The sequence below is a fragment of the Anas platyrhynchos genome, chromosome 5 (genome assembly GCF_047663525.1).
Source record: "Anas platyrhynchos isolate ZD024472 breed Pekin duck chromosome 5, IASCAAS_PekinDuck_T2T, whole genome shotgun sequence".
Classification (NCBI taxonomy): domain Eukaryota; kingdom Metazoa; phylum Chordata; class Aves; order Anseriformes; family Anatidae; genus Anas; species Anas platyrhynchos.
This window is the reverse complement of record NC_092591.1, coordinates 64002845-64027891: the sequence shown is the minus strand read 5'-3', so window position 1 is coordinate 64027891 and position 25047 is coordinate 64002845. Positions and strand designations below refer to the sequence as shown.

Sequence of the window (25047 nt, the reverse complement as noted above, 5' to 3'; positions counted from 1 at the left end):
TATACAATCATGAGTTATAGGTTCATCCAGAGTTCTGCTAAGGAAAGAAGCTGGATTTACGACGTTAGTGACCACAATTTCCACATCATCTTGTTCTACTAATATTGCTTGATATTTTAAAATCTCTGTGGTGAAAGCCAATGGTTTCCTTTTTGTTCCAAAACTGTTGAGACCGTATGGGAGACTAACACTATCATTTTCTGTCCCATTGTAAACTTCCGAGCTTCTTGTATATTGATAACAACAGCTGCAACAGCTCGAAGGCATCCGGGCCATCCTTTACTTACTTCATCTAATTGTTTAGAGAAGTAAGCTACTGCTCGTTTATAGGGACCCAATCTTTGTGCTAGTACTCCCAAAGCTATCCCTTGTCTCTCATGAGAAAACAACCAGAAGGGTTTCGAAAGATCCGGTAATCCCAAAGCTGGAGCTTGCATCAATTCTCGTTTAAGTTGTTTGAAGGCGTTTCGTGCTTCTCTAGTCCAGACTAACTTTGACTGATTACTCTTTATCAATTCATATAGAGGCTTTACCATTAGTCCATAATTATAAATCCAAAGGCGACACCAACCTGTCATTCCTAGAAAGGTTCGTAGCTCCTTTACCATTTGGGGTTCTGAGTCCGGCAAATGACTTCCTTACGTTCAGTTCCTAGTTCTCGCTGACCTCCCGAAATTCCAAATCCCAAGTAGGTCGCGTGTTGTTGAACCAGCTGGACTTTCTGTTGAGAGACTCGTTATCCATTTAAACCCAGAAAATTAAGGAGACTTATAGTCCATTGAATACAACTCTCTTTAGTCTCGGTAGCTATTAAGAGATCATCTACGTATTGTAACAAAGCCCCTTCAGTGTCCGGAGGTATCCAAGTTTCAAGTTCCTTTGCTAATTGGTTTCCAAAAATAGTGGGGCTATTCTTGAATCCTTGTGGTAGCACTGTCCACATTAACTGTGTCTTTCTGCCTGAGTCAGGGTTTTCCCATTCAAAGGCAAATAGGTTTTGGCTTTCAGTGGCTAAAGGTAGGCAGAAGAAGGCATCTTTTAAGTCCAGTACGGTAAATCAGACTTGACTATTCCTTAATTTAGTCAGCAAAGTATAAGGGTTTGCCACTACTGGATGTATATCCACAGTGATCTTATTTATGGCCCTCAGATCCTGAACTAGCCTATATCTTTTTCCATCTGCCTTTTTAATTGGCAATATGGGTGTATTGTATTCTGATTCACATTCAATCAATAATCCATACTGTATAAATCTATCAATTATCTCTTTAATTCCTTTCCTATCTTCTATCCTCAAAGGATATTGCTTAACCTTAATGGGTTTCTCTCCTGGCTTTAATTTAATAATTATTGGGGTCACATTTTTAGCTCTTCCAGAGACTTCAGTGGCCCAAACTCCTGGATATATTTGATTTATGATCTCTAAGGGTATTTCACTTTTTAGGGTCGGTTTGTATTAGTGCCAGGCTTAACACATTTATTAGTTGTTCTTCTCCTATCCTTAATTCCATTTTCCTTTTTTCGAAGATAATTTCTGCTTCTAATTGTTCTAACAGATCTCAACCTAATAGAGATTTTGGAGATCCAGGTAGATATAAAAACCTATGTATCCCCATTTGTTTCCTGTTATAAATGAGGTCTGAATTTTGTAATATTTATAAAACAAATATTTCTAAAAGGTATATAAAAGACAAGTAAACAGTGCTGGGTGTGCAGGGAGTCTACGCTCCACCAACACGCACACACAAACATCAAACGTTCTAAATACATGTATACAGAACATTGCTTTACATAATAACCTGAGTATGCCTATACATACATACAATCAGGATAGGTAACAAACAATCCTTTGAGTTCCATAACTTAACAGTCCCCATTCTGCCAGCCTGTTCCTCCTCACTTCTTTTTCCTGCTTCTGTACTGATGTAACTTCATAGTGTTGCCTTTTTTTTTTTTTTTTTTTTTTTTTTTTTTTTTAGAAGCAGGCTCCCCTCTAATACCCTTCTCTCCACAGCAGTTCTTTTCAAAACAACTGTTTAATTAGTCAAACAACTTTGAATGTAACAACAACAGCAAACACCCAGAAACATCCATGCCTTAATGGCTGGAGAACAAGAAACCCCAGACTGCATGGAGTCTCCTGAATCACCCTTCTTTGTTAATATCAACCATTTTCTCAACACGAATTACCACTCCAGATATAACATTTCCCCAACTTGTATTTCAAAGGTTCACAAAAATAAGCCTTTTTGGTTACACCCTTTTACCTTAACATAATCATTCCGTAAAGGCATTAATGCTTGATTTAGAACTGAATACGTTGCCCCGTATCAATAAGAAATTTCACTTCTGTTCCTCTCCTAACTTCATTATAATCAGTGGAGGATCCGCTAGGGTAGATTCCCCGGGTCCCCATTAGACCTGTTGAAATCAGGGGCCGATGATTACCCTAGAAAAAGGCTAGTCGATTTGTCCTCTGAAGCCAGGTCCAAACCGTTTGTTTTTTTTTTTTGTTTTTTGTTTTTTTTTTTTTCTTTCTTCCTCATTACATTTCAGAGTTGGTCCAAAAATTCCACAGGGGTTTCTTTTAGACCTTGTTGGAAGCATATTCTCAATTCCCAAATCGTCCAGATTCTAGTATTTACTTAACCGTTCATAATTTTCAGGATGATGAGGGTCTTAGTGGGGGTCGGTCAGGAAAATGCAATTGTCCACAGTTCCCTGAGCGATCCCATCGGCAATCTGAGCTCACACATGAACTCAGGTTGTTTTCAGAGTTAACTGCTTTTCTGTTTCTGTGACAACTCTCTGGGACTCATCATGATCCCTTTGCCCCAGAGGGCTAACACCCAAGATTTTAAGGTCTCAGCCCCAGGCCGAGGCAGAACTGTTAACATTCCTACATCCTCTTTCCCTGCTCATTCAACTTCAAACACCTTTAACACTTGCAATAACCCTTTTAACACTTCCTTTATCTTTCTCCAGCCTGTACTTTTCTAATGCCAGCATCAAAAGCACAGTCAGGGACCAACTTAATTCCGTACCTTTTCCCTCCAAGATGCTGAAACAACATCAGTATACAACATTCCATCCTATTTTCCTTCTCAAAAACAACATTGACTGTAGCAAAGTATTATAGTTTAAAGCTCCATTAAAAGGCCACTTTTTTCAACATTCCAGCTTATAAAGCAGCCACCATTGATTACAATATTTTGTCAGAGTTTTCTTATTTTCACTTCCACCCGGAGCCCCCCCTATATCCTTCCAATAACTCAAAATACAGCTCAACGTACTTTTCTTAGGAATTTCACTGCTTACTCGTCCCCCCATTTTCCAGTTCACACTTTCAGAATACATGTATCACTTACAAAACTGTGGGCACACAGGTATCTTTCAATAGCGATGTCACAAAACTACTATTATTACCAGGAGATATTGCCAAAATCACAATAACAATAATCAGAGTCAAATTCCACAAGCGATAGGTCAGAAAACCAAAATATGTAACACTGTAACGATATCTTTCTTATAACAACGTCACGAAACTTATTATTATCACCAAGAAAATAGCCAAAATCGCAGTAACAATAACCAGAGTTAAATACCATACTCCATGAGTCAGAAAACCAAAATAGGCAACACAATTCCAGATGGACCTTAAAGCGAGCTCTTTCCTTAAGGTCCCCAAATATACTTATGGTGCTTACCACAAAGTATATACCAAACACTGCCTCGCAGAAGATCACCTCCCGACTTAACAGACAGTTCCAGATACAGATGGACCTCAAGGTCCCCAGATATACTTGTGGTACTAACCACAAAGTATATACCAAATACTGTCCTGCAGAAGATCACCTTCCGACTTACTGGACAGTCCCAGATGACCGGTCTACCAGAAAACCAAACCAGAATAAAGAATATACTCACTTACAATGATGGGGTCCTTGTCTGCCTCCGCAGTGATCCGGTGAGTCGAGGAGTCCCTCCGGGAAATCCCGGGGGTACCCTAGGGAGTCCTGTCCCCAGCGGGTCCTGCGGACCGGCAGAGAGGTTGTCCCATCTGGGTCGCCAAATTGATTTAAAGATCAAAGCCGAAATTTCCTTAAGTGGTATATTCTTTATTGCAGCGCTGGATGCACGGGGGATCCTTCCGCCTATCGTGCATGTTCGAAGTGACAAACTATCTCATATTTATACAGCAAAACAATGAATATTCAATTAGCACCTATACATATTCATTACCTAACCCCGCCCACCCTCGCTTCGTATGCTAATTAGCTTATCAGTCCTTGCGCTTGCGCAAAAGTCTTCCAAGAATTGTGGGCCGGGGTCTTCAGGATGTGGGCAGTGGTCGTTGGGAGGAAGGCCGTAGGTCTTCCTCGTAATGCACTTTTCACCTTTGCTTAATCAGTTGTTTTCCAAGCTGTAAAAATGCTGAGTTGGCTTTCAATTTAACTGGGGGTCGGCCGATAACAGGAAGTCTCAGTTAACAAGACAAGACAATTGACTCAAGTTATCTCAAGTCTCAGCCTGACTAACGGTTAACAGATACTGGGATGTTTTCAAATAACAAGATGCTTAAACATAACAAAAGGTCTACAGATAACAAGATGTCGTTTACTTTGTCCCTGCTAACTTTTAACCACAAGTTTTATTCTATCCTAAAGTGAGTTTATACTATATCATTGGTCACAACTGAGAACATTTCACTAACAACCTCAAGTACTAAAACATCAGACTTCTGATGCCCTACTGCATCTCCAAATATGAAATAATTCCAAAATATTTTATTATCTGCTAGGTAACATTCTCTCTCCACTATAAAGATGAGCAATGAGTTCAGAAAATAACTTTTTGGAGCATACAAAATAACCCTAGATCCAATTATCGTAGCAACTGTTCTGCATGGAATGGAAACTGAACTGTTCTTTCCAGCCTTCCAGCTGATAACCCTGATACATTATAACCTCACTTAGGGAGAACACAGCAACTGGTAAATTGGAAAACTTAATGTCTAATGAAAATGAAAGTATAAGGCCTTCAAAATTAAACTAGGTATAGAGTTCTCCAAGAAAAAATCATAGATGCTGCAGGAAGTTCATTTAAAAATCTTCTCCAATTAAGTGTTCTCACCTCAGGTAATTAGATGATAACCTGAGAAGTAGTAAAGATGTCCAAGGAGTAATCAAACAACTACCACACTACCAATATCATTATCTAAAAATAATTAGTAGTTGGTGATTGTAGCCTGCTGGCACTAGGAAGCCGATTAACATTCCTCAGAAACAAACAGGTGTGCGGGGAGGAGGGTGTTATTCACATTTTGCTTTGTCCTCAAATAGCAGAAAGGCAGGTAAATAATCAACTATTTATACCTGTGCACATGGCGGCTCAGTTTGTTTCATTAATCTATAAAACACAGTGATATTGGATGTGCTTCAGGCATTTTCATTGACTGACATACCTTGAGTTTTGAATTTTTTTGACAAGTCAGAAGAAGTAGAAATCCTAAAGCACAATTAATTTTTTATTGCTCTTATTCAATTAAATAAATGCTGAATTAAATTGTCAAGACAGATTTCACTGGTACGCTAGAACAGCATTTTCATTTTTCTTCATGAATTCAGTTTGTGGCTAAATACTCTGATGATTAGCATAATTACCTTAAATAGTACTGGGTGTATTTAGGCAACAGGGATTGACCAATTACTGGGTATTCTACAGACAACAGTTCTTTTTTTTATTTCCCTAATAATGCTCCATGTAACCATTTTCCACCCCTTTAAACCTGTTGAATGGGTTCATCTAAAAATCCCAAATTAAAGTTTAGATCAAACTTCAAATTCAGATGGAAAAATAAAAACAAAACAAACAAACAAAAAAACCTACAGCATGACATAACTGTCAGCAAGCTCTTAGTGGACACAGTAAGAGCAAGATATGCAAGTAATCTTTCAAAAATTTAGATGTGTGCATTGGAAAATGTTCTTTTTACTACTATCCAGTCACCTTGTAAAACGTGTGTTGTTATAAACAGTTTATGCCCAATGCAAATTCCCAGCATAGCAAAGGATCAGACGAGCAAGAAGACGTAAAGTTTTACTGGTAATCAGTATTGCTCTCTAAATGATGAGAAATACACGTCTGTGCATGTGTATTAATATACACAGCTACACACAGGGAAAATATACAGAGAAAATATCTGTAGGCTCTTCAGCAAGCAAAGCAGATTAATTTTGTTGTTGCTAATATTCTGAAGCACTACATTTAATCCGTGCGGCAGCTGGGTGAATTCAGTGCTCAATGGCACGCTGTAAGAAGTGCACTACTGGCCTCTGGTGGATGCAGGTCTTCAGCACTATCACTGAAATTTAAAGAATCTTGGCAGCCTTAAGAATAAATGTTTTCCTTTATTTGTAATAAGAGAACGCAAGATTAATTCCCTGCTTTTATGAACAAGCAAATAGAAAAATACATTTTACGGAGTCCTAAGTACACAAAGGTGTGTGACGTTAGCATTACAAAGTAATACTTGTTTAGACAAAAAATGTCTTAAAGCAAGGAATAACTTGATACCAAGTGAAGGACAAGTAGTGTGCCACATCTAAATTTAAAAACTGTATTTGTGCTATTCCTTAAAAATAAGTACTAGAAATTTTAACAACAATACAACAGTTTAACAACAATAAACTGGACTACGTTCATTAAAGTACAACAAATGAAAATGCCAAAGTTTATACTAGGCTTTGAATTTTAATGCAGTTATTTTGTTTCATAAGGCTGTATTTTGAACGCTCATACTCAAAAGAAACACTCACAACTCATATAGAGCAACTGAAAAAACTGCACAGGTCCTTCTGATTATCTACAGTAATAATGTAACCAGAATGATACCTTTTATCTAAATACATGTCTGAATGTTACAGTATTTTACAGTTGAAAACAGAGTGTATGCATTCTCTGATTCCAACTGAGATTACGAAAATACCACGTGGCAAAATAAAGTATGAATGGACTTTTAACTTCCCCCCCCCAAACACACACAAAAAGGTATTTCCCACCTGCTACCCCTTGCAGCCGAAAACATAAAATACTCTTAACAGACACTGTGAACATAGAAGCAACATCCAATATTTGCTATTAGGACAAAAGAGGATTATGAAGATGACCTGCAATTTTGCTATAAAAGGTATGAATGATCTACTGGATCCAAAGGAGGTGTTCTCAGTTTTTACACCCCAAGTGGTTATTCTGAAATTTTAGAAGTACACAGTCCCAAATGTATGGCTAAATTTCACCCTTCCATGCTTTTAGACCAATCTGTCTTTGCCAGAGCCCTATCAAAACCAGCAATTTGTGTATCTGTGTATTGCAGGAAGCACGGTCGAAAGCACGACAGACACACAGTAGAGTCAGATCATGCTCCATTTTATTGCCCGAATAGCCTAACTTTTATAGAGAACTTAACAGGGGTGGACAGTGTTTCACACAAGATTATTGGTCAAAAGCACTCAGACAAACAACTGCAAGAAAACAACCCCACCTGCAAGAAAACAACCCCCTTGTGATTAGCAGTCACATAGACCTTGTCCTTGAAGCCAGCTACTGGTAACAATATTTTTCTGAGTTCCTCAATTGGGCGATGTGGGAACACTGTCATGGGAACTTCTCATAGTTGCCCTGGTAGCTTGGTTTGCTCAGCTACAGCAAGCCATGGGATTTTTGCTGTTTCAAGAAATCCCTCAACAATTCCCCCTTCTTCTTTTGAGCAAACCAAGCCCGACACAGCAGTTTTACAAGTGACTCTTTAGCTATACTTACAACACACAACGATGATTACCACCACCATAAACCAAATCCTTAATCCCCTTGTGACTAAACCCAGCAACCATCTACACCTTGTTTCAAACAAGTCAGTGAACCATTGATTGAAAGGATTGATACCATACTGAATCTTTCTCATATGCTCTTTCAGGAAAGTAATGGATTTGTGAATTGACTCATTATGATCAGAAAGGTTTAAACAGTACATTCCCTTAAAGTCCTCACACCCATTTTTTTGAGCCAAAAGCAAGATGTCAATAGCAGCTTGATCCTGTAAAAGCAGATGTCGCAGACTATTTTGATCTGGTAACATCTCCTCAAGTATCTCTGTCGTGGCATAGGCTTGCCTCTTGGCCCAGCATACCAATTTTTCTAAGTTGTTACGTGCGGCCGCAGATGCCACTCCAGGCACTGAAATTGCTAATGCCGCTCTAGCTGCAACCCCACACAATTCAACATTATCATTGCAATCCGATGCAAGCAATGCCCATTTATGTCTGGTGATCTCACGCAACTGTAATAAGCTAGGAGCAAATACAATGAGTTTATCTAAGTAACATGGACATCTGATAGCATTTGCAGGGATACCTTGCCAGGCCCCATCCCCACAAATCAGAAGCACATCAGGAGGTAAGGCCAAAGCTGCACAATTGTTCCAAACACTGTAGTTGTTACCCCTTGTCTCCATGCTACAAACCCCTAAATCCTGCTTAGCAGCGTCATTGTAATCACAGGTGTTATTTGTGTTTTTGTACCAGTATGGCCCTTTCCCGGTTCCTGTAGCAGGATTCACCTGATAGCCACGGCTACGTTCACATTTGTAGCCACCTTTCAGGTTGATACAGATTTGACTACAGATACCAGGGTTTTGACATTCATCAATATCTCCACAGTTTCTCTTGTCTACAAACTCAAACCCAGCTGGACAGTCACATTCATGTATGTTGCATTCCTTCAGGGGCTCATCACCACAGTCCTTGCAGTCTCTCTGCTGGTTACACACTTTGTTGATATCTATGCATTCTCCACTTCTGCACTTGAATTTGCCAGGTCCAGAGCACTGAATAACATCGTTACAGTTTGCTTCATCAGTGCCATCCAGACAGTCTCTCACACCACTGCACTGCCTACCCCCATGGACACAGTTCCCATCTTCACATCTGAACTGGTCTGGCCTGCAGGTCTGAGAAGGGCAGTTAATTTCATCACTTCCATCCTTGCAATCAGGATCTCTGTTACAGTCTTTTTCACCATCACATTTCCAGGACACCAGGATACACTGGACTGACTGAGGACCACAGCTGATTTCATTTACCTGGCATGTTCTCATATAACACAGATCAGCAATCTCATCAGACCCATTCTCACAGTCCGGATCCCCATCACACTGCCATCTGTTTGGCACACACTGACCACTGTTGCACACAAAGTCAGATTCAGCACACGTCTTCTTCACACAAGCACTCTCATCACTGCCGTCTGAGCAGTCTTCACATTTTGCTCTAGCACTGTCGGCAGCAGTGCACAGGCAGGTGAGGGCGAGCAGCAGGCAGAGCGCCCCACAGCGCGGCAGTGCCTGCCGCCGCCCTGCACCTATGTCACTTATACTACTCCTATTACCCGTGCCGTCAGTGTCAGTGGCATCCTCCTGGTACCGTTTCTGTCTTTGCCGCCCCTTACTCTCCCCCTTTTCTTTTTGCCACTGACCATTCACCACAAATGGATGAGACACATGATTACTAGTTAGGAAAGAGAGTGTAACGTCTGCTATACGGCTGCAGGCAGTGCCAGCTGCAATCCTAGAAGCTGTTTGTGAACGAGCCTGCCGGTGGTCATTTGGCAGTGTAATCTGCGTCTCTGCACTCCTGCCCCGCAATAGAGCTAAATCGTCATTAATAGTCCGTAGACTGAGGCAACCCCACGGAATGTTATCCAGAAACATAGTTATAACACCGATCTGGGGACGAAGAGTCTTTTTTGCATTGCAAGATAAACCTCTTATAAAAAGAATGCCAGAGAGAAGCAGCACAGCCGCCGCTGCCTCCATGGTCACGTCAGACAGGCTGCAGGGTCCTGATGTCCGCCCCTCTGCTCTGTGCCGACTCGCCACACGCTGAGGGTCGGCTGCCGTTGTCCGCTGATGCCTCTGGTCTCCCGTAGCAGCTCGATCTCGGATGTCCCGCATCGCACCGTGATCACGTCCATTTCCCGCGGCCCTCCGCAATTCCACGTCCCGCCGCGACTCTATTTCCCACCGTGTTCCGCGTCTCTCAGCGGGAGTACCGCGTCTCACCGTGAGGCCTGTGTACCGTGTGTCCGGGCCGGTGTCCGCTCTGCTCAAGCGCCGCTCGGATGGGCGCTCCGAAGTCCCGACGGCGCGGCGAGATCGCGGCGCCGCTGGTCTCCTGGTCTACCTGCGTTCAGATGTGCCGGCGCCGCTGGTGTCCCGCTGCGCTGCGATGTTTGCCCCGGCGCCGCTGCGATGTCCGTGCTCGGCTGCGATGTCTGCTCCGGTGCTGCGATGTCCTGCTCCGGTGCGATGTCTGTGCAGGTCCTGGTCAGGTCTCAGCCTGTTCGGGCGCCATATGTTGCAGGAAGCACGGCCGAAAGCACGACAGACACACAGTAGGGTCAGATCATGCTCCATTTTATTGCCCGAATAGCCTAACTTTTATAGAGAACTTAACAGGGGCGGACAGTGTTTCACACAAGATTATTGGTCAAAAGCACTCAGACAAACAACTGCAAGAAAACAACCCCACCTGCAAGAAAACAACCCCCTTGTGATTAGCAGTCACGTAGACCTTGTTTTTGGTGTCAGCTGCTGGCAGCAATATTTTTCTGCACTCCTCAGTTGGGCGATGTGGGAACACTGTCATAGGAGCTTCTCACCGTTATCCTGGTATCTTGGTTTGCTCAGCTGCAGCAAGCCATAGGATTTTTGCTGTTTCAAGAAATCCCTCAACAGACACTCACTCCTCCTACCTAGAGATCAGAGAGAGAAAGAGAGGAGAGATTTGCTGACAAAGGGTCCAAGACACACTGGTAACAAATTTGTCCTCTGAATTGCAACATCTTGCAGAAAAACATGGAATGACAGCTTCATACACCACAACACACAAAATGATTCAGTCTTTAATAGGTGGAGGATTCTCAGATCATCCAGCCATATCTCCTGCCTGACAAAGGCTGTGCCACACACAGGTGCTGAGGGAGCTAAGTGTTAGGTGCACAATGGATACAAAGCACATAAGAGACAAAGTCTGCTTTAAGGTGACTGAAAAACTTCCAGTATGTGGGTATGAGTATGGTGGAGGGAGGGTCTGCACACAGATTTTTGCAAGGTCTTGGAAGAATGTAATGTGTGTGATTTCTGGTCACTGAGAAAATTAGCTAACACAGCATTCTGGATATTTATTATTTTGTTTTAAGTCCCAAAGGCAAGGGCTTTGAAAATGTGCATCTAACGCAGCTTGATTAGAAAAGAAATAATCTAATTATATTGTAGATTCTTTTTATTACTACATTCCAACTGTCTCATTGTAGCACCTTAGAAAACCAGTATTTCCATGTCCCTTAGAAACTGCAAGTACTGTAGCCATTAGCTATATACTGTGGGAATCTAGGCTTTTTTTTTTTTTTTTTTTTTTTCTTTCCAGCTGTTCATAGGAGTAACTAACATCACAGTTCTGCAAATAACCATTCTGACAACTTGATGATTTAGGGCCAGCCCTGCTGTCCTCACTCAGGCGGGTACACAGACAGCTTCACAGACAGTGCTGTCATTTTGCATGCAACAAAAGAGATTTTAGGTTTTTAATATATTCTGCAAAGTGGTGATTTAACACAGCCTATAAATTTAAGTATGACTTCCACTGGAAGAGACTCCCCAACAAATTATCCCAACAAATTGTTTCCTGGGATATATTAAATCTTCTCTCTCTCATTAAGCAATTAACAATTCCCGTAAACAGAGAAGCATTCACAAGTGCCTTTGAAGAGACGGTAATAAACTATGTATGAACTATTGTTTCCTACAAAAAACTCTTTTCCCAGTAGCCAATCTAACCGACACTGATGATCCAATAAAAGGTCCCATGCTTTGTCTGAATGCTTTCCAATGTGCAGTGACTTGCCAATAGATGCTACTGCTTTCTACATCACAAGTGCTTCAGAACTGCTCTTCTGTGTACTATAACTACCAAACACCAAAATTACCTACTTCCAAATATTCCTCTGTAGTGACACATTTAGACCAGTTAAGTCAGTACACCCAATTCCAGCTATTTGCTATTAAGCAAATACACACATAGCTGTTTAGAGTCTTACTAAAGACTAATTGGGCAAGAGCCCAGGACAGATGTGAGGATTCAGTCTCTAATGATATTAAACAATTATAAGATCCTGACCATGCACTATAGCAATTTGGATTAGCACTCATTTACAGTTTTCAAAGTGCTACCTTATAATGCTGACCATTTTGGTGCAGCTGCAATTCCACAGAAATACTGAAGTTAATTTTGTGTTTTTATAATGAAACATCTACACTTACCATAAAATAAATGATAGAAATGATACCAGTGTCTCCACCCCAGAGTCAAAAGACTGGATATAATAAGTAAGGGAAATAATTAAATAAAAGCTTTTTATCTTTTTGCCAAAATTCAGACTGCAGCTGGGGAAAGTTCTCTGGTCATCTTCTCTGAAAACAGAATTTTGGCCAGGAAAATAAAAGTTCACACTGAGGCATGTTCTCCTTTTAGTTACACTGCTACTAATTTTGTCTCTTTTTTATTGACTCCTAGCATTTTGGATTCTGATCATTTGGACTTTTCTAAAGTGTTTTGGAAACCTGACCTGTCAGTGCTTGTCAACCATTCCATTTAACTTTAGTCATGGTTGGCAGCTGGTCAACGTCTGTATGGCTACTACGTCATCCATATGATGCATGTTAAATGACTGTTAAATAAATCATTTTTCCTTCCCATTCCAATAAAATGTTTGGCTTGGTTTTCTCATCTGATCATCTTGAAACAATGGTACCACAATGCCTGACCTTGCAGTTGCTTTACCATCCAGTGGGCAGATGTCACGTAAGAAGAATGTGAAGAATGTCACATTTAAAGCAAGCATGGCTTGTATGCCCAGTACACTTCCCATTCTCTCACAAGAAACTTCAGAGCACAACATAGGATGCATTAATGAATTCCTAACAATCAATGTTTGGAACGGAAAGCATCCCTGTCATGGAAGATGAAGCATAGGGTGGAACGTTTTCAAGAACTCTCACGTGACTTACAACTCTAATAAGTTAACTGGTAGTGCCCCTCTCATCTGAGGATTTCAAAGCTCATTGCAGATTAAATGCCTTTGAGTACATCATTAGTCTTTCCATTTGGCAAAGAATTTAAATGGCTTCCCCCTGCTCCCATGGTACAGCAAACCACTAGCACCAATAGCCAGGGGAAATTTTTCAGAGGCAGAAATGGCTGTTAAGTGTCCAAGTGTCGTTTGTGCATCTGAGTATCTTCACCATTAATACTCATCACTTACTTATAAAAGTGCTCTAAAGTGCTGCCTAAATAATCTATTAGTCTTTATAACATCCCCATGAAATAGGTAACTAATTTATCTCCACTGCACAATGAGTAAAATGAGGCACAGAGAAGTTAAGTACTTTGTTCAGACCATTCAGCAATATATGAACTAATCCAGAGTAAGAACTGAATAGATCATGATTTTTCACATATACATTCAGTTTGCACCATCATAAAGACCCTAGTCTATTTTTTTTTTAATATTTCCTACAATATATTGATGCTGAGTTTTGTCTACAAGCAATGAGCAAGGAGTTTTTAGAAAATGTCAGATAATTCATGTGACTATTGAAATAAATGCATGACACACTATGCATACAGAAATATAAATAAAATTATACTTTGCTAAGTTAAGAAACTGAGGAGCTCATCTAAATGTATTTTAATAAAGAAATGTGAAGCCAAATGGAGTGACTTCGTAATTCAATATTAATGGGAATTACAATCAGAAAGGATTAGAGCACTAAAATTTGGCAATTCTTACCCTGAGCACCTGTATATAACTGACTGCACAGGCCTGCTGGCTGTGGTATTTCAGCAAGAAATCCAGAACTGGGGAGTTCCAAAACCTTCCAGGGATTACAACAGTGCATTGTTCATTGAATTGTCTCCTCTCAAGGAGCTCTGTCTCAGGTGAAATGCTTCTAATACACATTATTGTAAAAGCACTTACAATATGCCCACTGATATACAAATGTATGAGGATTCATGATCCTTGCTCTGGAGAATTTACTGGGTGAAAGACATGAAAACAGAGAGGGAAAGATTGCCGCATGCACAAAGAATGTGCTGGTGCAGGGGCAGGTGTGTTCTTTGCAAGCAGGCAGACACAGGCATACATAGAAGATATCATTTGGGCAATGAAACAGAAACAGAAGGACATATCCAGCCAGGATTGTAACAAAGACAGAAATGGCATATGAACCTTTGGGAAGATGTTTCGTGTTTGAAAGAAAGCAATGGTGACCAGAGTAGCCTGTCAAGATCTGTATCAAATGGAAATAGTGATTGGTCTACTGAATGCAAGCAGGAACAGCAGAGAAAAAACTGACAGCACCAGCCTGACAGTCTAGAAGTATTTGTAATGCATGAACCTTTACTCTGAGAAATCTAGGCTCAAATAGAAAGACACTACCTAGTATTAAACTACCTAGTATTAAACTAACACAAGCAATTCAGGCACCTGTAGGATAAAGAGAAAATGCTCAGCGCAAGCCCTTTGAAGAAAAGGGTTACTTATGTCTGCTGAAATAGGATGACAAGACAGACAGTGAAGTGAAAGAGAAGGTTCTGAGAGAGAGAATGGCTGTCCTGGTATAGGGAACCTATATAATAAACAACACACAAAAATGTCCATTAAAAACAAAAAACAAAAAACAACTTACTACAGAATATAGTGTAAAATCTAGTTTATACCACTGTCCAAATCTAGTTTATACCACTGTCCAATTCTGAGAGTTAGAATAGAAAACTTCATGCTTCCCAAGTAAATAGAAGTGCTTTTTTTTTTTTTTTTTTTTTTTAACTGTACACCACTGCTGACACACAAAGGTATCTTAAGACTGAAGGCAAAAGAAAGCATAAATCAAAAGCATAACTAGGGTGCCATGGTCCACTCGTCCTTATCTCCCATGTGTGGTTTCCTAATAAATCACAAAAACAAGCACACACAATCTGAAAACCTATTGGTCTCATCTTAAATGCTCGACTTCATTGTACCACAAAGACAGCTGTTTCTTATCCTGCATACCAAAACGTGTGGTGTATCAGGTAACTAAGGAACACTACATTCTGATATAGAATGTAGCATGGCATAATACAAAGCCTTGAGCACCATCAAATGTCTGCTGAGATAAAAACACTACACTAATATTTCTTTAAACCATACAGTATCTTTATGACTTGAATAAGAACAAATAACACAAAGTATAATATATCTATCTGGTGGATTTTGTTTTCCTAGTTACTTTAAAATACACCAAGTAAGGTCCATAGGCCAACCTCTGTAATAAATCCCTATTTTCATGCGGTTTTATTTTCCTAAACTAAGCTTTGAATCCCAGCACTAGTAATATACAAAGTTACGATGGGTTTCAGTGTTCTTTGTTCTTGGTTTCTGCTGTTGCCCACCCCAGAAACTCAGAGAAGCAGAGGTTACAAGTACCACACATTCTCATTTGTTACGCTGTTCTGCACAGCCCCAGAACACTGCTACAAGACAGGAATTCCACATTACAGTTCTACAGTTAGTCCATTGCCTTCACATTCCCTTTTGGAAAAGGTCTGCTAAGCCCTCCAGGACCCAAAGTGGGTATCAGAAAAAGATGAAAGGGAGAGTAGGGAGAAACAAACAGACAATTCAATCATTTCTCAGCCCAGCCTGATGTAGACAATAATATTAACAGATTTTTTGCCAGAATATTTTATTGCTTATGCCCCACCATAAAATCCTCTAATGTGCCTAGTGTGCCTACTGCTGTTTCATTGCTAGAATAGTAATGCAGTTGCAAGTTTATGGCAAGAGGAGAAAGTATCTTGCCAAAAACTTCTGCCAAAGACTGCATGTGACCTCAAGCAAGGTACACAGCTTATCCTGATTAAAAAGATTTCCTTCATGGTGTTTGAAAATTAACTCAAAGTTCATATAGTGTTAGTGGATGACTGATCACCATTATTTTAAAATCCTCCAGGGATAACAGAGGGGACCATCAGAAGAGAATACAAGTTTACTGACTGAGTTAATGGACACTTTCTATTGCTAGAATCTTTAAAAGATTCATAATCCCATGACTAAACCCTACACGTCAGTATAAACTACAGCTCTAGCACTTTATTCTGGCTACTAACTGCAGAGGAACATAAATAAGGCAGCAACAGAAGAACTTATAGGGAACGTACACTGTCTGATTTTTCATTCATTGTTATGAGATGATGACAATATCTCTATGGAATTAATTCTGTCTTTTCCCATCTCCCAAGTAGTGTGATCTTCCAGTTATCGCCACTCCAAAGTATTTTTTTTATGTGCAGAAATACACATTCCCCCATCTGTAAAATCTGCAGTCTTCAAAGAATCATCCTTATCAGTACTTGTCAGTCTGTCTATTCAAACCCAAGTTGGCCTGTCTGGATTTACAAGGAACTTTTTGCAGATAAATGGTTTACTCTTGTTTTCCTCCACTGTAGAAGGAAATGGGAATCTCATTCATAAATAGCGCTATTGATCCTTCAGCTGCAACTTTTCACAGCTCCCTGGACTCACAAGATAGACTGAAGGTTTCTTCCTCCCCTGAAGAACTCTGCTTCTGTCACCCACTACATTCCTGTCTAGGACAAGTATTAACAGCACAGACACAATGCAAACCTGTACAGCATTACAATCCTCCAAAGAAATAAGTATTTATGATTTATGGATGTGACATGAGAGAATTGCCTTGTTTTACTCTAAGACTGCTCATAAACAACTTTACCCAGCACTTAAAAACCTCGTTACGCCCAACCTGTAGAGCACTTAAAACCTAGAAAATTACTAATATTAAAGTGCCCATTGGATACATCAACCATGTCACGGTATAGAGAGATTTACACATTTTAAGGAAAGAGTTGATTCAAACAAAAACAATGGCACAGGTAGATCTTACCTACTTTACTTAATCCCAGATAAAGAATGCTTGTATGAACAGATTTTACAGATATCTCACATAAAACCCAAAGGTCACATATGGACTGGGAACCAAAACTGAATGTACAGAGCTATTTAGGGAAGTCTGGTACTGTAGATGCCAGCTGTCAGGTTAAGACTAGGTGAGAATTAAACAACTCATAGTTCATCCAAGTGTCCTGAGCTAGGACTTTTTGTTCAGACTTCATTTCTGGGCACAAACAAGTTTTTTAACTGCACTTACCTCCATGGAGTTGCTACATTTTTGGTGAATCTAGAACACAGTGTTAATGGAGTATCAGCACTAATGCAAAAACGAACTAAAGGAACAAGCATCTAAGAACCGCATTCTCGTTTTGTGTATCAGTGAAACCCCACTGAAATCCATGGAAATACTCAGATTTTTTGCCGAGGCAATCGGCTCAGGGGCAGACACGTTCTGCAGTGGAGCGGGGGATCGGGCCAGGCAGGGCTAATTTTTCTAGCATCGAGCCTACTTGAGGGAGCCGCCAGGAGGTGCTTGAGTGGGTCCAGAGAAGGATGACGAAGCTGGTGAGGGGCCTGGAGAACAAGTCCTATGAGGAGCGGCTGAAGGAGCTGGGCTTGTTCAGCCTGGAGAAAAGGAGGCTCAGGGGCAACCTTATCGCTCTCTACAGGTACCTCAAACGAGGCTGTAGCGAGGTGGGGGTTGGCCTGTTCTCCCACATGCCTGGTGACAGCATGAGGGGGAATGGGCTTAAGTTGCGCCAGGGGTGTTTTAGGTTGGATGTTAGGAAGAACTTCTTTACCGAAAGGGTTGTGAGGCATTGGAACAGGCTGCCCAGGGAAGTGGTGGAGTCACCATCCCTGGAAGTCTTCAAAAGACGTTTAGATGTAGAGCTTAGTGATATGGTTTAGTGGGGACTGTTAGTGTTAGGTTAGAGGTTGGACTCGATGATCTTGAGGTCTCTTCCAACCTAGAAATTCTGTGATTCTGTGATAACTATTTACAACAGATGGCATGTTGATACACTTTTTGTTTGATTTCACCTCACTGAAAAGGTTTTCAACACAAAGCAACTGGAAGTCTGCCATCTGTCCTATCATATCTGTACTTGCTAACGTTTTAAGGATAACAGTTTCTCCTAGAATGTATTCATTTATGACTTTCAGAGAAACCTGGCTCCCTACAGCCGCAGAACAAGTCCAGAATTTCAGAAGTTATCAAGAATGAAAGGGAGCAGTATACATCTGACAATGATGTCTACAGGATTACTCACCTAAGTACAAAAGCTCAGGGTCTGTGCATTGTATCTATACGGAATGTCTCTGCCAGTTGCTTGAGTTACCTGTTAGGGAGAAATCCTTAACAATGCAGGTTTGCTTCAGTCTTTTGCCCTACGATTCATCTTATTTTCCTCCTGTTGAGAAAGGCTTGTTCATCACACAATATTTTAAAATGCTGTGGCACAGAGATGCTGAAGAACTCCATGTGTGTATTTCAGAGATTGCAGGCAGTCATTTGAATATTCTGGAGTTGAGAAAACCGAGGTAAAGGATGAAAGTTAAGTGTCAATTCTGGATTTCCCATTGTAATCAGCTCATAAAACATTTCTATTTGAACCAACTACAGAAAAACACTCTTCAAAGCTGGTTTCCCCATTTATAGCTGTGAACTTGGAGTGAAATCTCCAGCACCACTGTTATTTGCTTTTTGAACACAAATGCTGGTGATTTTTTTTTCCCCTTTTAAGTGAAGTTTCAGAGAGAAACGAGTTGGGCATGACAAATGCATGAGAAGCTTATCAGCATTAGCAGTTCTTTGAAAGTTATTCCACTTATGCTGGAAAATCATCTGATGTCTTTTCCCTTTGAGACGCACTGATGCTAGAACTATGCAGAGTATAGCCCTGTAGCATGAAATAATGAACTTCCTAATTCCACTTCAGAAATAGGTTTCAGTGTCAATACGTACTATTTGGGTAACTTCATTAATGAGAAAAAATATAAAGTGTGGGACAATACAAATCTAATTAAACCAAATGCCTAAATGGAAAAAAAAAAAAATCTCATTATAAAACAACAGCAACTAGATTTGGGGAGAAGACATTATAGATTAGCGTTATAGTGTTATAGCTTCCTTGCATCAGGACACACAGCGATGCAGACAACCTACTACCTGGTACCAAATTTTCAAGTTCAGCATCAGAGCCAGTCTGAGCAGGGTCAGGGAATATGAAAGCTGGGACTGCTGTCTGAATATCTAACATATTCAAAGTCCTTGTACCATGCAGCTGGACTAATGACAGTTAAAATCAATGGATTAATCATAGGAAAGCCTCACACCTCTCTTCTGTTATACCATACATTTTTTTAGCTCCTCGGTTAGCATAAATATGGCACCGATTAGCTACTTTCATCCATGTCTGGACTTTCTAATTTCAAATATTGAGTAAACAAGGGTTCTGTACAGATACAGTCATAAATACTTGGTTATCAATTGTTTTCTCTTTAGTTTTGAGATAAAGGATAACAGGTATAGTGTCAAAGTAATTTGACAGGATTCATTAACAACAAATGTTAATTTATGTAAAGCATGCATAGCTTTTTTGTAGTTCTTCCCCTAATAATGAGCAATTTAAAAGATATATATATTAAATGAGACAGCCTTGAACCTCATTCAGATTTCACTAAATACAATCGAATTTCAGTAGATTATAGATACTGCTGCTCCATAAACTGAATGCATCTCCACTCTCTATCTTTGAAATCTCAAGCCTTTCTTTCAGGGAATCTATTTAAAGGGGAAAAAAAATGAAGAAAAAAAAAAAAAAAAGACAATTTAGATAATACTCATCCCCAGTCAAGTAAAAAGTTGTGAATATATCAATATCCACTGGACTTAAACACACACACTGGTGTATCCCACTGAAAGCTACATGGCATATTTAAGCATAAACACACTGGTGATAAGCATTACCTGGCCTTAAAATATCTGATAATCTTTTATGCAGACAAAAATCAATGCTAGGACTTCATCCATGAAGCTACACATAGCTTAAGAAGCAAAAAAAAAATGGTTATTTATTTAATTAAGCTGGTTCCAGAGCGTTTCAGAAGCATTCATAATTCAATGAGCATCAAACCTGTAGTTTTTAGTTGTATTTATCGGTTCACAACACATGACTGAATGCGGGCAGTAATTTAAGAGAAAGTCTTTTTACTGTCAATACTTCAAGACAGTATTTGTGGCACAACTGTTTCCAGACTGTCTATTAAGCTCTTTACAAGCAGAAAGTAATTCTTCCACTGTGTACTGACCAACCAGACAATTCTGACTGCCAAAAATCCTAACGGCTACAGCAGAACTAAGATATCATCCTGGCATCCATTATACAGGCTTACTGCATGCTATTATGTTGTGTATGCCTGAAATCATCCTTAGAAATTATATGCCACCGAACAGAAAGGTATTGAGCCTATGCAACCTTATAGAAAGTTCTACCCATTTATTTAGGAAAACAAAGCTAAGTGAAGACTTATATCCACTAAAAGCTAAAGAATGATACTGTAGAAAGCAGAAATAGGCAGCTGTGCTACAGGGTTAGAAATCCATGGTGCTATAGCTCCAGCATTTTTGTTGCTCTGGAGGCTACGGTAGCAGAGAATAACACTGTGGTAAGGGGAGAGAGTAAAGAACAATTAGACCCAGTAAAGGAGAGACCAACACTACTGCCACCCTCATCTGAAAATTTTCTAAATCATAACATCAGTTTAAAATGTGATATGAAAAGCCATTCAATTCTCTATATTCAATATAGAAAATTCTATATATTCAGTTGAGATTTTTCAGTCCTCCTTTAGCTTTTTTTTATATTTAAAAATAGATATAAATAAGACCACATTCTCATGACAGTTTGTGACATCTGAGCTTAGACAAAAACAAAGCCTTTCTTATTGCAGGAAATAATGGCATTTGAAACGTTAAGGGAAAGCTACAGATGGAAAGCATTCAGGGCTTCTGTCTGCTCTTTGCATGCTTCAGCAACAGCTACTTTCACTAAAGGGTAGTAAAAGGTAGCTTGTGAAGAACTTGATACACAAAAAGGTAGCAAAACCCCAAGAACATCTACTCATCCAGAAAACTGAAGTTAAGAAATCAATATTCATTTTCATCATAACGTCTCAATGTATATGTGTATATATATAGGCTATGTACACACATTTTCAGTGTATGTTTCTACATGAGATTAAAAAAAGAAAGTCATAAAATACATCTGTTAATTTTTGCTTACGTAAAGTAACAAAATGTTAAGGGGATTTTTACACAAGTTTCTTTCACTGACATTCTTAATGTCCGCTCTTTAATTTTTAATATGATATACCTTGTTTCTACTCATTCTTCAGGCTGACTTTCCTAAAAATGACCAAGTTGTTATTGTGATTAATGAGCCAGTTATTTTCATCTGAGACATGAAACAAAACAAATAGCCCATTCTCCTTCAATCTACTGTTTTTCAAAATAGTATCCCCCCCCCCCCCCTTTTTTTTTTTAAACCACTGTTTTAATACCTGGAAGTTTGACTGATTTCCTACACAATTTACTCCCTAAGTTACTAGGATCTGAATAGGGCAGGCTAGAAGAAATACAGGGTTTTATTTGCCTTTGACAATAAAGCAAAATGTAAATGCACCTTTGCTATTCTTATCATGAAACACTTGAAAGATGAGGTTGACAGGAGTGGAAAAAGAAAAAAAAATGTTCTCAAAGACAGTCACCCTCTATAAAAGAAGTTACGAAGATACCCAGCTTTCTTTCCCATGTTCCTGTTGGGTATGTCCATAATGTATTCCAAGAAGTTCTTGAAGATTTTAAGAAAGATACAGTCACAACAATCCTTACAAATCAACTGTAAAAATCAATTCTAAGCCAAATGGTTGGATGTTGTATGTTTAAAGAAGGAAGGAAAATGAGAAAGAAGAAGAAAAAAAGAAATCTGGGAAAAGATTTCACCCCAGGGGCACTGCAGTTAGGCAAATAAATATGTTGGAATACCATCAAGGAAAATACAGTATATTATACTCTTGGGAGAAGATTTAATAGAAACAACGCAAACTGTACAAGGACCGTGACTTCTAAATTACAGGTCTTGAGAATCTCATGTACTCTCAGGCAGCTGCAGAACACCAGTTCCTCCTTCCTCATTTGGCTGTAAAGCCTTTGGCATCTAACATGATTTGTGGAGAGAGTATTTACAGCAGGAAGAACAAGCAATTGGCATTTGCCAGTATTTCTTGTAGAAGAGCTAGGCTCATTTGCAACTTTTGATCTGTACAGACAGAGATATCACTGAGTCTACATGTGATAAGAAATTGTTTGATATGCATGGTAAACACATTGCATTTCTTTATCATTTCCATTTGTTTTGGTATTAGTCCAATTTCTTTTTGGGAACTTGCAAAACAAGGGAGAGAGGGGCACCTGCTAGGAAGCTGAGGAAATAATGGTGATTCCAAGTTCATCTGAAAAATTAATCATTATACTTTATGTATTGCTGAGTACCAGGTCCTCAGCAATACACAACAGATGATAAAAACTCTGAGTCCTTGCTCTGAAGTGCAGAATTTGAGGATCCTACTTCTGTGCTTCCATGGTGCTTTCTATTGGAAGATTTCACTTTCCTCTAGAAACTACTATGAGCTAATTTCCAATACGTTTGCCAGGCTGACAGTTACCAGCTCAGGAGATGTCCTGGTTTTGGCTAGGACAGAGTTCATTTTCTTCCCAGCAGCTGCGATGGTGCTGTGTTTTGGATTCAGGATGAGAATAAAATAACGCTGATAACACACCAGTGTTTCAGCTGCTGCAAAGCAAGGCTCTCACAGAGCCAAGGCCGTTTCAGCTTCTGGTGCTGCCCTGCCCACAAGGTGGTTGAGGGTGCACAAGAAGCTGGGAGGGAAAAGAGCCAGGACAGCTGACCCCAATTGGCCAAGGGAATATTCCATACCATATGACATATGCTCAGTAATAAAAGCTGTGCGTAAATAAAGAAGAAGCAAGGGATGTTTGGGGGTATGATATTTGTCTTCCCAAGAAACTGCTATGCATGATGGAGCCCTGTTTTCCTGGAAATGTCTGTACATCTGCCTGATGAAGGGAGGAAGTGAGCAAATTCCTTATTTTATTTTGATTGCACTCACAATTTTTGCTTTACCTATTAAACTGTCTTTGTCTCAACCCACAGGTTTTATCACTTTTACCTTTCTCATCCTCTCCCCATCCCATATGGGGAGAGTGAGCAAGCAGCTTTGTGGTGCTAAGCTCCCTGCCAGGGTTAAACTACAACAGGAGAAAAAAATCCAAAGCACAGACCGGGGGAAATAACTTGCCCAACATCACTCATCAAAGTATGTCAAAGTACGAAAATCAGGCTCAGTGTGACCTTCAGAGAGCCACTAATTTTCTTTTCTTCTTGAATTGTCATCAGTTCAAATGACATATCTGTTTGTGAAGGTGGTGTCGTTGTTCATACAGGGTGCCGTGGGAAACCACTGTTTCCAGTAACACCAGGTAGCTCATTATAGTGGATGCGAAATATTAAAGGTACAAGCTTTAGAGTTCAGATTTAGAAATACCTTTGAAAACGAAGGAAAAATGTATTGCTTGCCCCATCTATTTCAGAATCCAACAAATAACCTATCCCTACTCAGTGCTCCAGATATCCTGGATAATAAATTAAAATATTCATCACCTTTCTGTGAGCCCCTGAACTATGCCCGTTCCATCTAAGGGAGGGATATAGTTGCAGGGCAGAGCAGACAATCACTTCCTTCTCTAAATGAACAAATATATGAAAAAACAACAACAAAACAAACAAAACAAACAAAAACAAACAAACAAACAAAAACAAACAACAAACACAGAAATCTTCTTTTTCTATCCACTAAATATAGATCCTAGAAAGTACTGAACATTATAAGCCTTCTGGTTCATAATTAGATCTTGGATTGTGCATCAGCCTATGAAGTGTAAAGAATGCAAAGTTACTGAAATAGTGTGTTTTAGCAAAAACATGTACCTTGCAGGAAATTTTTTATTACTAATAGATAGATTTAATCTACTCTTATTCTTAGCACCTAAATATAGTCTGTTATCCTCAGATTCTGATTTCATACCAGTGACTACATAATGCCTAAGCATAGCTTCATAACGCATGTTTGAGGAATTCTGTTAATTAAGAGTTTTCCTTGTCAATTAATAATTAAGGCATTCTACTTGCTACAGGAGAGCCTGTCTTGTTAACATGAACATTTGTCAGTTTATTAGTAGTCATATGTCTGCATAGTCATATGTCTACATTAAAACTCAAGATGTAAAATTTTTTTACGGAGATAGAAAATGGTAAAGAATAAAAAGCACACACACACACAGGATCAATATGAGGATATTCTAGTAGATCCAGGGCTGAGTATGACAGACAAGAACTTTCTATAGAATATTAACAAATAAAGGAAAAAAATGGAAAAATTTAAGCAGAATTCCTGTCTGATCTTCAGTGGAAAATCCATTCAGCTATTCTTTCTGATGAACTGCAAAATCCTACAGCTGAATTAAGCAAATACTTAAACACATTCATCAGGAAACGAGTAAAGAAACAGTTTGAACATCAGAACTTCATACACAAATTAGTAGAAAAAATCATCTTAAGGGAAAGCTACTTTTCAGGATGATTCTGTGCCCTAAATTAACACCTATTTTTAAAGAATCCTGGAGAAACCTGTACCATCTCAGCAACCAATAATCAGTATCTACAGAGTGCCACCAGGTGGGTTGAGGCACTATTTCAAACAGAAGTCTGACAGATAACCTGAAGGTTGAAAAAGCCTTCTGTTCAGCAGCTCTTTCTTGGTGCCTGAAATTGTTCGCTTCAAGAACTACATAACTAAGAAAAATATTAGTAGCTGTCTGTGTCACCTACAACAGTG

General features: G+C 39.5%; 1 protein-coding gene across 5 annotated transcripts in view; it reads right to left on the bottom strand.

Moving 5' to 3' along the window:
* Positions 1-25047, bottom strand: part of LOC113840964 (uncharacterized) — a 180927-nt gene that overhangs the window by 137227 nt on the left and 18653 nt on the right. For 3 of the 5 annotated variants that reach the window (XM_072039418.1, XM_072039420.1, XM_072039419.1), the window contains exon 3: positions 6391-10809. The exons of the other annotated variants lie outside the window; for them this stretch is intronic. In XM_072039418.1, coding sequence (XP_071895519.1) covers positions 7808-10009 — 2202 coding nt within the window. In that variant the 5' untranslated portion in view covers positions 10010-10809 and the 3' untranslated portion in view covers positions 6391-7807. Of the gene's footprint in view, positions 1-6390; positions 10810-25047 lie in introns of those variants that run through there. 5 annotated transcript variants of the gene reach the window in all.